This window comes from Sceloporus undulatus, chromosome 9 (assembly GCF_019175285.1).
Source record: "Sceloporus undulatus isolate JIND9_A2432 ecotype Alabama chromosome 9, SceUnd_v1.1, whole genome shotgun sequence".
Taxonomy (NCBI): Eukaryota; Metazoa; Chordata; class Lepidosauria; order Squamata; family Phrynosomatidae; genus Sceloporus; species Sceloporus undulatus.
This window is the reverse complement of record NC_056530.1, coordinates 36683893-36698548: the sequence shown is the minus strand read 5'-3', so window position 1 is coordinate 36698548 and position 14656 is coordinate 36683893. Positions and strand designations below refer to the sequence as shown.

General features: G+C 44.6%; 1 protein-coding gene across 3 annotated transcripts in view; it reads right to left on the bottom strand.

Annotated features, from left to right (window-relative positions):
- Positions 1-408: 408 nt before the first annotated feature.
- Positions 409-14656, bottom strand: part of NPR1 (natriuretic peptide receptor 1) — a 44462-nt gene continuing 30214 nt past the window's right edge. The window contains exons 11-22 of one of the 3 annotated variants that reach the window (XM_042439269.1): positions 12754-12858; positions 10084-10155; positions 8942-9101; positions 7331-7486; positions 6300-6468; positions 6021-6167; positions 5709-5832; positions 4056-4124; positions 3705-3879; positions 2989-3087; positions 1884-1975; positions 409-942 (exon numbers count right to left, since the gene is read on the bottom strand). In XM_042439269.1, the coding sequence (XP_042295203.1) occupies positions 880-942; positions 1884-1975; positions 2989-3087; positions 3705-3879; positions 4056-4124; positions 5709-5832; positions 6021-6167; positions 6300-6468; positions 7331-7486; positions 8942-9101; positions 10084-10155; positions 12754-12858 (1431 nt within the window). In that variant the 3' untranslated portion in view covers positions 409-879. Of the gene's footprint in view, positions 943-1883; positions 1976-2947; positions 3088-3704; positions 3880-4055; positions 4125-5708; positions 5833-6020; positions 6168-6299; positions 6469-7330; positions 7487-8941; positions 9102-10083; positions 10156-12753; positions 12859-14656 lie in introns of all 3 variants that reach the window. The other 2 variants (XM_042439270.1, XR_006100676.1) reach the window with 2 other exon arrangements.

The following is a 14656-nucleotide window of genomic DNA, read 5'->3' as shown; positions in this document are numbered from 1 at the left end:
GATTTCAGCCACAGATCAATGCCGAAGTCTGTGTTTACACACCTGGGTACATGAGGTGGCTGGAAAAGTGTCTTTGAACACATACAGAGGGACATCTCTCCACTGACAGAATAATTACAACAGATCGTACATTAATGTTGGATCAAAAGGATGAATGCCCAAGGCAGTGTGTGACTTCTTGGCTGTTACAGACAGCCAAATAAAGCTGCTTCGAGTCAAAGTGGGAAGATATGGTGTTTCAATGATGCATGCGTCCTAAGAGTTCCAGAACTCACACCAAAGCCATGCTCCAGCCTAAGGACTGGAGCATGGCTTTGGTGAGGCTTCTGGACTCTTAGGAGCCTGCATCATGTGAAAACCCATATCCATGTGACTCGAAGCAGCTTTATTTTTGCTGTCTGTACAGGCCTCTGTTTGAGATTCATGCAAAGCATCCGGTGATATTTCCATTTTATTATAAAATCTAAAATGTCCTGGGAACAAGAAGGGCGTGGGGTGTATGCACAGGAGATAACGGCGCGGTCCAAAGAGATGCTCAGTGTCTAAGCCATTTCTGATGCCCAGCCCTTAGCGGGACAATGAGAGTATGGCAGTCCAGAGTGCATTAGGTGCAGGTGAGAAGAATACCATAGTTCCCTTAAGTCTTTGGAGCTCGCAAAGTAGATCTGAGTCAGATTTTGAGGGGCATCTTGTGCTCAAAAATCCCATGGTAAAAACAGGGGGACCCAGAGCAGTGGTATCCTGGGGGCTCAGTCCGGGATTCCCCCCGAACCTCAGGCTGAGGCTTCATTGAAGAGAACCTCTGCTGGTACAGAAGATGCCCTTGAAGTCAGGAAGAGGACAAAGCCTCCTGCCTTCAAAGTGGAGGACCTTTTCTCCTCATCCCCGGGTGCTGCTGACCCGTTCGCCCACCAACCAGTAGGTCCGCAGTTTTCCCTTGCCCTGCAAGGAGGAAAAATCACAGCTGGTCAATCTAGACAAGGCAGAAAGTGCAGCCTGTAGCTCCTAGCCCTGCTTCTGAAGTCCCTCAAACCCTCCCAAGGTTGTCATAGATCAGTGGTGGCGAACCTATGGCACGCGTGCCAGAGGTGTCACTCGGAGCCCTTTCTGTGGGCACATCCACCATCGTCCCAACACAGAGTTCACTAGAAAATCCTTGTTTATCTCACAAGGATTACCGTTCAGTGAAGTGATAGACAAGAATGATGATTAAGCTTGGCCCCATACAGACAGACCAAAATAAAGCTGCTTTGGGTCACTTTGGAGGTACACTGTTTAAATGATGCATGCGTCCTAAGAGTCTGGAAGCTGCGCCAAAGCCACAATCCATTTCTAAGGACTGGAGCCCAGCTTCTGTATTCTTAGGACGCATGCATCATTTAAACAGCATACCTCCAAAGTGACCCAAAGCAGCTTTATTCTGGCCTGTCTGTTCAGACTCATAGAAAATATTACTAAGGATGGTGTGGCATGGGAGAAGGTCAGTGAGGGGGGTGACACCATGTTACTGCACTGCCAACCCTAGTGACACCACTGGGCACTATAATGCCAGGCAATAAATGTCTCTCTGCACTCGAGACATGAAACTTTTGCAGTCCTGATATTGTTGTGTTTCTATTAACACCACCTGCACTTTCCTCCTGTACTTCCGTTGTGTCAGATTGCAACACTTGGTGCTTTTTTCCCCCTGCATGGAAACTTGTGAGTATCTTGGTACATACTTTTTAAATGTCTTAAAGTGGAATTGCCTAAGATGATTTGAAGGAAACAGGGAGGCTTGTACAGAAAGTCCTTGAGATACTCCCATAGCATTCTAGCCTTGAATGATAAGGAGGCGAGCAGTTAACAGAAATGGTAAAACACTCCCTAGGTTCCCTGCTCACCTTCATCTCCACATCTCCTCGAAGCTCCAATTCGAAGCAGCCAAACTCTTCCAAAATGGATTTGGTGGCACAGGACAAGTGAATCTTCAGAGCTGGAATGTCCAAACAATCATTAGCGCCTTCGCATAATGGTTGATTTATTTCAAGCATTCTCAGCACATTCTTAGTTTAGCCCCAAAGGCTGCCAGATAAGACCTTATAAAGATCCGCACTAAAATGGTCCCTGACCCCAGGCTTCCCATCTAAAAGCCTTAAATACACCTTGACCCTTCTGCTTCCTTCTCCTAAGCCAGAACCAAACCAAAGAGCGGACAGTAAAACAGCAGAATTTCTAAAGGGTTCCACTGTAGGGTTAGTATTCCCTCTTGCCCTGTGGGTTTGCCATTTGACAATCCATGGGGAGAAGTGGGTAAAAAATAGAGGAAGATGATGATGGCAGTGGTGATGATTATGATCCCATAACTCTCATCAACGCATCCACTTATCCTTCAACCATAGATACACAACTGCTAGGGGTTGCAGCCCCATGGGACCTAGGAGAACTACACTGGCCTTCTGGGTTTTGCATTTTAATTTCCAACTTTCCTCCCAGAAATTCAAAACGTTCCCTCTCTTGGGCTTAAAACCCCGAGAGAAAGAGGGATGTTGCAAAACTACACTCTACACCTTCTAGGAGGGCAGGGGAGAAATGTTAGTACAAAACCTTAGTGAACTTATCCATGGGTCAATGTAAGCATTGTACTTTAACTGTACTGCTGGGATTTTGTAACTTCTCTGACATTGCTTTGCTTTCCTTTCCTTCATCCTTTAGATCCTTTGTTATATGACCCTAAGTTTTACCCTCAACTTAGCCATGGGTCATATTAAAATCCATAATTCAGACCCCAAAACTTGCCCTCAACTTATCCATGAGGTTAACTTCTAGTTGAGTATATACAGTAAATTTTAGAAGGGTTAGAGGACCTTGAAAATAGCCTTGTGGGGCTACAAGGGGTCCATGGGCTACATTTTCCCCACTCCTTCTCTAAGTGTTATATATATGTAGGAAATTCTCCTGTCAACACCTTCAGTCTTGGTCAAACTCCCTCCCGCAATATGTGCTGACCTTCTCCATTGGATTCCATGCGCGAGGCTGTGTTGACAGTGTCCCCAAAGAGGCAATAGCGAGGCATTTTTAGGCCCACAACCCCTGCACAGACTGGACCTGAACATAGTGGAAGAGAAAGACAGGTTATGGGGCCTGGCTAGGTACTTCTCAGCTCCTATCTTATTGCTTTGGCTGCCAGGATCATCAGGCCCTCTATATTCCCAAAATGAACGCACCCAGACCTAACAATAAAACAGGAATTGCTGTGGATTTGGCATGGGGCTCCCTCCCACGTTCATGACAGGCATCCACACAAGTAAATCTAACACCAATGCAGATCCCTAGGGTTGATCCAGGTGCGATGCCAAGGTTTGCTTTTTGCTAACTGTAGTTTAGGCTCCACGTTTGTATTCTAGATGGATAGGTAAAGCATCGTTTTGTGGATTTCTTTGCCTTCCCTGAAAATCCCTGGAATCTACATCAGCGGAGCAAAACCCTAAGCCACTCTTGGTCTGTATGGTTGCAACTGCCACACCTGGCTTGCCCAAACCACAGTTTGCAAACCACCTTGATTGTTCGCAAACCATGGTTTGTCAGATCATGATGTTGATCCAGGCACCACAGTAAATTGTGATTTGGTGTTCAGCCTGAATTGCATTTCTGAATGGCTCTAAAAGAGAACAACCTCTTTCCTCTTTGACACACTCCGGATGCAAGTTATCTTGATTTCTCACCACTGTGGATCCCGATCCGCAGTTTGAGCTGCTGATCGGGCCGGTGGCGGATCTTGAAGTTACGGACGGCCTCAAGGAGTGCTAGTGACATGCGGGAGACTTCGCGGGCATGCAGCCTGCCATTGCGAACTGGCAGGCCCGATACCACCATGTACGCATCTCCAATGGTCTCTACCTGGACAGAGAAGATAGGAAGAGATGCAGATGGCAAGGAGTTGCTGAGCACCATGCATGAACCTAACACCTTCCTTCCACTGATCAAACCCACCTATCCAACCTATCTTTTAATCCCACAGTCAAACCCACTACTGGCTTTTCACTCTTTAGACATCCAAGCCAAGAACCTCTCACCTTGTAGACGTCAAAGTTATCTATGATTGCATCGAAGCAGGTATACAAATCATTGAGCAGAGCCACCACCTAGGAAAGCAAAAACGAAAGGGAATCCTGTTGACATACTGGGCTGAATCAAGGAACTGAGATTCTGAGACAGAAATATTCCTTATTCTCTAAGTAGCACATATTATGCAAATTAAATATATTAAAGAATATAATTTTAATTAAGCTCAATTGCTCTTGCAGACTACATCCACTGTGGTTGATCTGGAGACTCACAAGAGGAATCCCGTTGCTGCTAAACATGCAGAGATTCACTTTGTATTTCCCTCGTTCCCTTCCAACCATACTCTTGTCACGTGACTGTAAATACTCATGTACTGTATAAGTCTAGAAATTTAGGTCAAAAAATTGACCAAAAAACCCTGAGCTGACTTATCCATGGGTCAATGTTAAGTATTGTATCTTAACTCTTATTTACAAGTAGGGACCATCTCCTGGTGAAAAGCAAGAGTATAATATGTAAAGCACCGAGCCCCTCTCATCCATCCAATCTTAAGAATAAACACAAAGAGTTATGTCTGCTGGAATTTTGTAAGCTCTTTGACATTGTTTTGCTTTGCTTTATCCTTTACATCCTTTGCTATATGCCCCTAATTTTTACTTACCCTCGACTTATCCACAGTTCATAGCAAAATCCATAATTTTGGCCCCCAAACTTGCCCTCAACTTATACATAAAGTAGATTTAAAGTCAAGCATATATAGTAAATACCATATACCTGTTCTTTATAAAATAAACAGACCAAATAGGACCGGAAATTCTTTGTAACTCATCAGTCCCAGACACACTTTGGCTGGCATGCCCTTTCTCTGATCATCCCAATTACAGTGGGCCCTTGGTATCCACTGCGGTTTGGTTCCAGGACCCCCCCATGGATACCAAAATCCATTGGATGCTCAAGTTCCATTAAATACAGTGGCATAGTAACATGGTCCCCCTAATATAAAATGGCAAAATCAAGGGGCCCATACAGACAGGCCAAAATAAAGCTGCTTCAGGTCACTTTGAAGGTATGCTGTTTAAATGATGCATGCGTTTTAAGATGCTGGTAGCTGTGCCAAAGCCACGCTCCATTCCGAAGGACTGGAGCGCGGCTTTGGTGCAGCTTCCAGTCTCTTAAAATGTGTGTGTCATTTAAACAGCATACCTCCAAATAGACCCAGAAGCAGCTTTATTTTGGTAGTCTGTAACAGGCCAAGGTTTGCTTCTGGGAATTTATATGTTTTTTGGAATATTTTCAAACCACAGATGCTTGACTCCATGGATAAAGAATCTGCAGATATGGAGAGCTAACTGTACTTGAAAGGTGTATATTTATGGCCATTGTTGATTCATGTATGAGACACTTGTTTCCTGTACTGAAAAATTTTCTGCACCTCTTACCTCACTTCTAGTATTTATATCAGAAGAAACACAGAAGCCAGGCAGCCAACATTGGCGCCTACTTTTTCACACACTTGGAACCCAAGTGGAAACCCTGCCAAACAGATCAACCCAAGAGGTTCTGGGTTCAAGGACCCAGTGTCCCTGGTAGGCTAGGACAGCAGGTCATGTACCTTCCTCTGGGCTTTGACATCCCAGCTGGCTCACCCCTAGTCCAGTTACCTGCATGGGGGTACTCTCCGCTGACAAGGCGGTGAACCCCACAATGTCACTGAAATAAATGGTGACGCTGTCAAATGCCTCCGCTTGCACTGTCTCCCCCCGTTTCAGCTGCTCTGCCACTGAGCTGTAAAGAAAGGAAAGCAAGTCCTTTTCACATAACCATAAATGAGAACAGACTGCTGTTATTGTTAACTAGAATCATAGAATCGAGGGTGCTTTGTAATTTCCTGCATGGCAGGTGGTTGGACTGGATGGCCCTTGGGGTCTCTTCCAACCCTATGATTCTATCATTCTAGGAAGGAACATACTCACTGGGGCAAAATCTGGTAAAGCAGGACCTCTGCCTTGCGCTTCTCCTCCAGGTAGGCTTGCGTCCGCTCTTCCACCAGTTCCTCCAGGTTGTTGGCATACTGCTCCATACGCGACAGCAACGAATCCAGGAGATTGCAGCTGTTTTCCCTGCCAGAGAGACATTCAACATGTTGGAGATACCAAAGCTATAGCTGCCTACCCTGCTAGGAAGCGTTGATTGAAAAGCGACTCCAACACCAAGCTCCTGGAAGTCATGCAAGGTTTGGGTTGGATGCATACCTGTCGAACTTCCGCAACATGGCCTTGATGTGATGGAAGTCGGGGCGCTCCTGGGGGTCTTCAGCCCAGCACCGCTGCATGAGGAGCACCACCTCCTCAAGGTTGGGGGGCAAGTTGACCGAAGGGCGGAAAGGCGGGTGCTCACCCCTCTTCACTCGCTCAATGATCTCTGAAAGCAACAAGAGGGCGGGCGGAAACATGGATCAAACTGTCAGAGCTAAGAAAATGTAGGCTTTGGGAATGATGGATCTTTTCATGGGGGTATGTGTGTTGTGCTTCTGTTTTTAAAGTTTTAAATGCATTCTTTGACACAGCTTTTAACCCGTCTTTTTTTAACCAACAGAAATTTGGTTTAACATTTGGATTACAGTCGGCCCTTCTTATACACTGATTTTTTATAGATGGATTCAAGCATTCACAGTTTTAAAATGTTCAAAAAAAGTACACATTTCAAATATCAAATCTTGGTTTTCCATTTTATATATGAGGCACCATTTTGCTATGTCATTATATTTAATGGGACTTGAGCATCCATGGATTTTGTTATCCAGGGGGATCTTGGAACCAAACCCCAGAGTATAACAAGGGTCCACTGTAATGGTTTTTGTTTTAGTTGTATTAGGTTTTTAAATGGTTGTAAGTCACCGCGACTCCTGCGCTGGGAAAAAGATGAAATATTAGAGAGACAGAAGCTCCCAGCCAGTTGTCAGCAGAAATGGGAGGGAGACAATATTAGAAACTCCACCACCAATATCTAAAATCAAGAGATGCTGTATCCATAAGATGTATGAGAAAGAAAAGCTTTAATAGCCACATCTTGATTTGACAGCTAGTGGCTAGTACCAAAATTGTATTTTTTTTCTTTATTTAGTCACACTAAACTATCTTGTTTGTTCATCTATATAGATTTGTCATTTGGGAAACATTTTAATTCTAATAACATTTTTAAAAATTGAGGGGGGGGGAATAGAAATGGGAAATGGTGCCCATCCCCTGTTTTTTCCTTGTTTCCCTCATACACTGCCTCTCACCTTTGGGGCTCAGGTCCATGCCGTCCACATAGAAGACGCTATTCCGCAGAGCAATCTCTTGCAGAATAATCCCAAAGCTATAGACATCACCTTTTTGGGTCCCTGCTGGGGGTGCCACCTCCATACGCAAGAGCTCAGGGGCCGTCCACAGTTTCTCTGGGAGGAATAGAGAAATGGGGGATTAGACTGTGCTGAAGAACCTGAAAACTGGAAGGGGCAGAAGGCCAAAGGAAGCCAAGGAGCAACAGGGTACCAAATAAGACAAATCTGGTGAGCACCCACGGAACACCATGGCATCGTGGCCCAACTCTGGTCAACTTGCTGACTACACACAAAGTATCTATGCTTATCACATTACCACTTTGGAAACCCAGCTTCCAGAAATTCCCTGATTCTTACTACAAGGGAATCAAAGTCCAAAGCCAGGAACCTTTCCAAGCTCAGATAAAGACTTTGCATGACATTTATTTGACAAACCTTATAACCGAGTCAGTCAATATCATTTAGCGGTCAGCGACTGGTTTTGGACTCCGAAGATAGTCGTCTTTCCACTACCATTGCTATCTACTGTATTTACTACCTACAGTTTCCACAACCTGTTTACTGTATTGCTGCAATCACGAATGTATTGACTATTGTCTATGGACATTTGGGAATAATATTTCGGGGAGAAATGTTGTGAAGACCTGAGAAAGCAAATTATACTTTCATCTTCTACCTATCTACCACTTGTGGAAATTGTTTTGCTGGAACATTTTGCCTGTGGAAATCCTCTTACTGGAACAGAGGTGGTTAGGACCAGAGGAAGCACAGTGGATACATATAGTTCTCTATAGCGCTTTGTATTGTGTATTCTGTGACTTGCAGTACTACTGCAATGCGGTTGCTTACATATAAATATATGAACGTTGTGTATATGGTAGAGTTGTGGTTTCATTCTTTTGGGGCATTGTTGTAACAGTTCATTACATTGTCAGTTTCTCCCTGCTCCTCTTTTTGTAAAACCCTCCCGTTGCGTGTTTTCTGGATTCTGGGTGTTGTCATTCAAAAAAAGTAACTTCCTCAAGTGATGGCCTCAGGGCCCCAAACTAGTGTTGTCAGAATAAAAACAAGTATCTTTAATGGTTGTGTAGAAGAAGGCATTTCAGCAGGTGCTATTTGTTGGGACACACAGCCGAGATAACAGAAATGTCCTTTTTCTACACAATCATGACAGGTGAAGCCCTCTCCATTTTCACTCTACCGCAAAATGATTATTTAGGCAGAAGAAGATCTACCACTACCATCATTTTGGCCTAAATATGCATGCACCCTACATTGTCTAGGAGTTGCCGGTAATGCAACCACAAGGTTGTGAGTTCGATTCCAGGGCTCCAAGGTTGACTCAGCCTTCCATCCTTTTGTATGTCAGTAAAATGAGTACCCAGCTTGTTGGGGGCAATCAACTTACAGATCGTAAACTGCTTAGAGAGTGCTGAGTTCACTATTAAGCAGTATAGACATGTAAATGCTATTGCTATTGTACTCCAAGGGAAATGACCAAACCCTGGACAAGCCACCACAATGAACAATATGAGCAGATACTACTTCTATCCCGGCGCCATCTCTCACTGGCAAAGAGGGCATGTGAGTCATCTGTTTCAGGGGCCTGGCGGAAGCTCGCCAGTCCGTAGTCTGTGATCTTCAGCACGAAGCGGCTGTCCACGACGCAATTGGAGGACTTCAGACTGCCATGAGAGCAGATAGCGCTGTTGTGGAGGAAGAGCATGCCCTGGTGGGAGGAGAAGGGAGACAGTTAGGAGGCATGGAAGAGAAGGGACAAAGGGCCATTGTGATGAGAATGGGCATCCTCTAGGCTAGGAACGGAACGTGAACCTTCCAAATCTGCTTGGTCTATAAATCCCATGGTTGGCTGTTCAGACTAGGGCTGGTGAAAACTCCCATCCAGCAACAAACAGGTAGTATGTCTTCCACAGCCCTGCACTAGTTCCATCCCAAAGAGAGTCGGGCAATGTCTGAGATTTAAGACTCTCCACGCTAGTCATGACCCACCAGGACCTATAAAACCTTAGCAAGTGAGCTGTCCCATTGATAAGTCACCTGTCTAGAAGGTGAAATGGTTCTGCACATGCCCTCATCGGAATGAATGCTGCCTTGTCAAAATTAGGTATATTTTTGTCCTGTTTTTCTTTCCGTAATCCCAAGGTGGGGTACAATACTCTCCTCCCCCCCCCCACTTTAGCCTTAACAACAATTTTGTAAGGCAGGCCAGATTGAGAAAAGGAAGAGTGGGCCAAGATCATTGGTCCTGAACCTCTCACACTTCCCAACCATTACACCACAATGGTTCTCCGTGGTCCCATCATCATAATGTCTTCACAACAACCCTGTTAGATGGATCAGGTTGGGGACATTTGTCTTGCCCAGGTCACCCAGTAAACATCATGGCTATGGGGAGACTTGAAGGTGGATCTCCAGAATCCCAAATCTAATACTCTAACCGCTACATCAGTCTGCTTTTTGCCCCTCCAATCTATTAGTGCTGCCTTGGGCCCTGACCTCCTGCTTTTGGTCCTCATCTGTGTGAATCTGTGGTCATGTTGGCTGCCCTTTATGAGACACCTAAATCCTTCCTATGGCTAGGCCTATATTTACTGGAGGCAATGGGATGTACACCTGTATGAAATGGGATCATGGACTAGATGACCCTTAGCACCTGGCTATAGCAAGGCTATTCTTCCATTCTTAGTTACCTTGACAATATCACTGGTGAGCGAATAGCGGAACATCCAATCTAAGGTGATGCTGTCATTCTCCAGGATATCCTGAAAGAAGGAGAGGATCAATCAATGAATCATTTTATTGTGGTCAGTGACCACATTCCCAAATTCACATGGGTACATAAAATACATACATATTATGAACATCAATAAGATACATACACCTACGCACATTATATGACTATAAATGTAAACATAAGTCATAAAGAATATAAAATACAGACATAAAATTTAATACACAAATAGAAAAGCTTGTTGCATCCTCAATGTGACATCTCTTCACATACTTATGGAATGATAATAGATGATCTCTTAACCATCTCTTTTCCATGCTAAACATACCCAGCTCCCTAAGTCTTTCCACATAAGCCATGGTTTCCAGGACCTTCACCATTTTGGTGGTCCTCCTTTGGACACGCTCCAGTTTCTCAATGTCCTTTTTAAATTGTGGAGCCCAGAACTGGACACACTATTCCAGGTGGGGCCTGACCAAAGCAGAATAGAGTGGCACTATTACTTCCCTTGATCTAGACACTATACTTCTATTGATGCAGCCAAAAATAGCATTGCAGGACATGTAAACGGTCACCCTGCATCACAACAGAGGGCTCAGGATCTTTGGGGAAGATCTGGAGCTAAAAGAGAATTTTTAAAATTTGCTATAAGAGGGATATGCCTTAGGTTTGGTGCTCAATGGACTAGAATCTCCTCTTCCCACTTTCCCTCTTTGATTTCAATTTAATTCAGTCCCTGAAAACTGAGCTTGAAGTACAAAAGGAGTTTGCACTCAACAAAGATGTGAAGAATCTTGCCCTTCCCAGTAGGCTCAGGCCAAAGCAAACTGCTGCAGCCCCATGTAGCTTGTGCATCCTTCCTCACTGAGAACTTTCTCCATTGTGACCACACACTGGTGTTGCTTGGCCACACGTGTCGTACTTTTTAATCTATGAAATGTTGGAGGGCATGCACCACACCACTGTGCACCATTTCCCTTGTTGGCATTGGATTCCACCCTAGTCAGCTGCATTGTCTGTCCATCCACCCTGGTTTTATTCTTTCTTTCTTTCCTTCCTTCCTCCCACTCCACCTCTCCCGCCTCCCCCTGTCTGTCTCTCATCTCTTTTATAAGAGGAAATGCTTATCTTCAGGAGGCAGCCAGGAATCTAGGGCTGTCGAAATTGCTGCTCTCTCCCCTGATCCCACTCGCTTGTCCTGCTATAAATCATCCCACTTGGAATTGGCTTCCTGGAGTTCTTCTCTCTTTGTGTGTGTGCGCAGAGAAAAACTGCAGTGCCCTGGCTGTCCTTTTAATTAAAAACTCTTGCCTGCCCCCACCACGAGCCTTTGCAGGACTGAAGTTGAGGCAAAGAGTCTTAAAAATTATATATATATATATGCATGCTTATTTTGACATCAGAGAGCTCTGGTGACACAACAAGCCATAGTGCCCTGGCTGTCCTTTTAATTCAAAACTCTTACCTGCTCCTGCCTTGGCCCTTTGAATGACTGCAGTTGAGGCAAAGAATCTTTAAAACTATACACACATAGACATACACACACCAATATGAACACATACAATGGGCCCTTCCCTTATGCAGGGGATCCCCCCACGTAAGGGAAATTCTGCATATGCTCACGCCCCATTGGAAACAATGGGGTGCGTGCTTGCGGTGCATGCACCATTTGTTTAATGGTTGCACGGCTTCAGTGTAAGCTTGAAGCCACGTGTGGTGAACCTGCATACGGCGCGGGCGCACTCTCTATATAAACAGAAATCCATCAGTGATACCTTTATTGGCTAACCACAATGCACAATATACTTGTTGCAAGCTTGTATTGTGCCAATAAAGGTATCGCTGATGGATTTTTGTTTGTATGTGTTAAATGGCTACCCCTGAATTATATATATATATGCTTGTTTTGGCATCAGAGAGCTCTGGTGCCACAACAAACCATAGTGCCCTGGCTGTCCTTTCAATTCAAAACTCTTGCATGCTCCCGCCTTGGCCCTTTACACGACTGTAGTTGAGGCAAAGAGTCTTAAATTTTTTAATACATACATACATACATACATATAATCATAGAACTATATATATACACGCACGCATATACGCAGATAGATGGATAGATAGATAGATAGATAGATAGATAGATAGATAGATAGATAGATAGAGATATAGTCCCAATAAAGGTGTGGTGTAATGTCTTGGAAAAGAAGGTCCCATCATCTGATTTCCAGTTCATAGATGAAAAGGCCATATAATATCTGGCATCATGTTGGTCCGTCACTAGAAGAGACCCATTCAATGCACTGTTGAATGGGGAGTCAATACTAAATGATAAATTCCTTTAGCCCATAGGTCTACTCTGATCAGGACTAACAACAAGACTTCAGCCACAGATTGCCACATGTGAAAGCCATAGCTGCACATGTAGCTGGCTGGCAAGTACAGGTGCCAGCAAGGTTTTGGTCCCTGCTTGGCAACACTAAAGGCTGCATTCACACTGCAGAATTTATGCAGTTTGACAGTGCTTTAACTGCCATGGCTCAATGCTATGGAATGCTGGGATCTGTCATTTGGTGAGATATTTGGCCTTCTCTTTGCAAAAGCTCTGGTGCACAACAAACTGCCCCATCGATACCTGGAGACTCCCACGAGTGCAGTACTCTGTCAGGATGCAAATATTTGGGGGATCGATGCAGGCTCCGATGAAACGCGTCAGGTGCTTGTTTTGAACGTCCCGCATCTGGAAAGGAGAGGAAGGTGCAAAGAAAGCACATATTTTGTCAAGATGCTGAAAGCGCAAGCGACAGCCTACATAACTCTGAAGATCAGAATAGCCACTTATCCATTACTCGCAAATATAATCTGCATTGTGGAAGGAGAGAGATGTTCTTGGCTGCCATTGAAGATAACAGTCTTCACCTATCTGATTGTTAAAGCACATAAAGTATTATGAATCCTAGAAGTGCATGGGAAGTCAGAAAGAGACGTCGGGACATTTTAAAAGCAGCTGGAAAAGTGGAACAATAGAGCATTAACTGCACTGTTCCTGATAAACTGACAATCGGAGGGTATGGTATGGCCGCAGAAGTTCGGGGAAGTAGTGTAAAATGGCAATGTGAAGTTGAAGGATTTCATAGCTGGCATCCATAGTTTTTTGTGGGTTTTTTGGGCGATGTGGCCATGTCTTAGAAGAGCTTATTCCTGACATTTCGCCAACATCTGTGGCTGCCATCTTCAGAGAATGCTGCCATGGAAGTGAACAGGGTATATATATTATGTGATCCCACTCTCTTCCATGCCAGCATCTGTGGCTGGCAATGTTTTCAAGCTTTGAGAAGGGTAGCTTTATTCTGATAAGGCTTGCCAGTGGCTATGCTGGCATGGGGATACTGGGCGCTTTAATCCAAACAAGTAACTTTCCCAAACTTTGAGTCTTATTAGGTTTTTAAAAGGCTGGGGAGAAGTTGGAGAAAGGAGGGTGACTAAAATGGTGAAGGGTCTGGAAACCATGCCCTAATATGGAGCGACGTAGGAAGCTGAGTATATTTAGCCTGGAGAAGATAAAGTTAAGGGGTGATAGGATAGCCCTGTTTAAGTATTTGAAGGGACATCATATTGAGGATGGAGCAAGCTTGTTTTCTGCTGCTCCAGTGAATAGGATCTGGAAGCTTCTTTTTGCAGCATTGGCATTGGGAGGATGGTGAAGGAAGACCGCAGATATTCAGTGTTGGATTGCAACAGTGTGTTTGCAGGATGCCAGTCACAGATGCTGGCAAAACGATATGATAGCCCTGATTGTATTTAATTGTATTTTATTGTGGATGGCTGGGTTTCGGAGGGTTGGGATATAATGATGATAACTGTTTTGTTGTGTTTTAGGGGTGTTTTATTATTGTTAGCTGCCTTGAACTGTTTGTAGAGGTGGGATACAAGGAAATTTTATTATTATTATTATTATTATTATTATTACAACAACAAAAGAGTCGCCTTAGGGTTGCCGTAAGTCGGAAACGACTCAAAGGCACAGTACAACAGCAAAAGGGTCGCCTTAGGGTTGTCATAAGTGGGAAACGACATGAACGCACACTACAATGACAACAACAAATCCAAAAGAGGCAACGTTTGCAGCGCACTAAACATCCGTCCCCTTTCTACCCACCGATGTCACAGTCCTGGCTCTTATCTGTGCTTGTTCAGGTGCCCCTTTTGAGATTCCTGCCCCTTGTTTATCTTCTGGCTTTGCTAGACACACACACACAGGGAGACACACACAGACGCAGCCGTTGTTAATCGCTCCGACTGTTAATTAAAAGGGGAGCAGATGGCCATCTCCCTGCCACTTCCTCGCTAATGAGTCATTAGCCCCTTGTGCCGCGCTGCCCAGGTGCCAGTCCATACTGGTCTGCCCTCTCTTGTCCTCTCCTTCCTCTCCGCTAATGAGGTCTCCTCTGCCTCTGCCAGGAAACACCCCAGTGATGTCTCACCCCCTGCTACTTCCCCATTAAGTCCTTCCAGAAAGAAAACTGAGGATCAGAAGG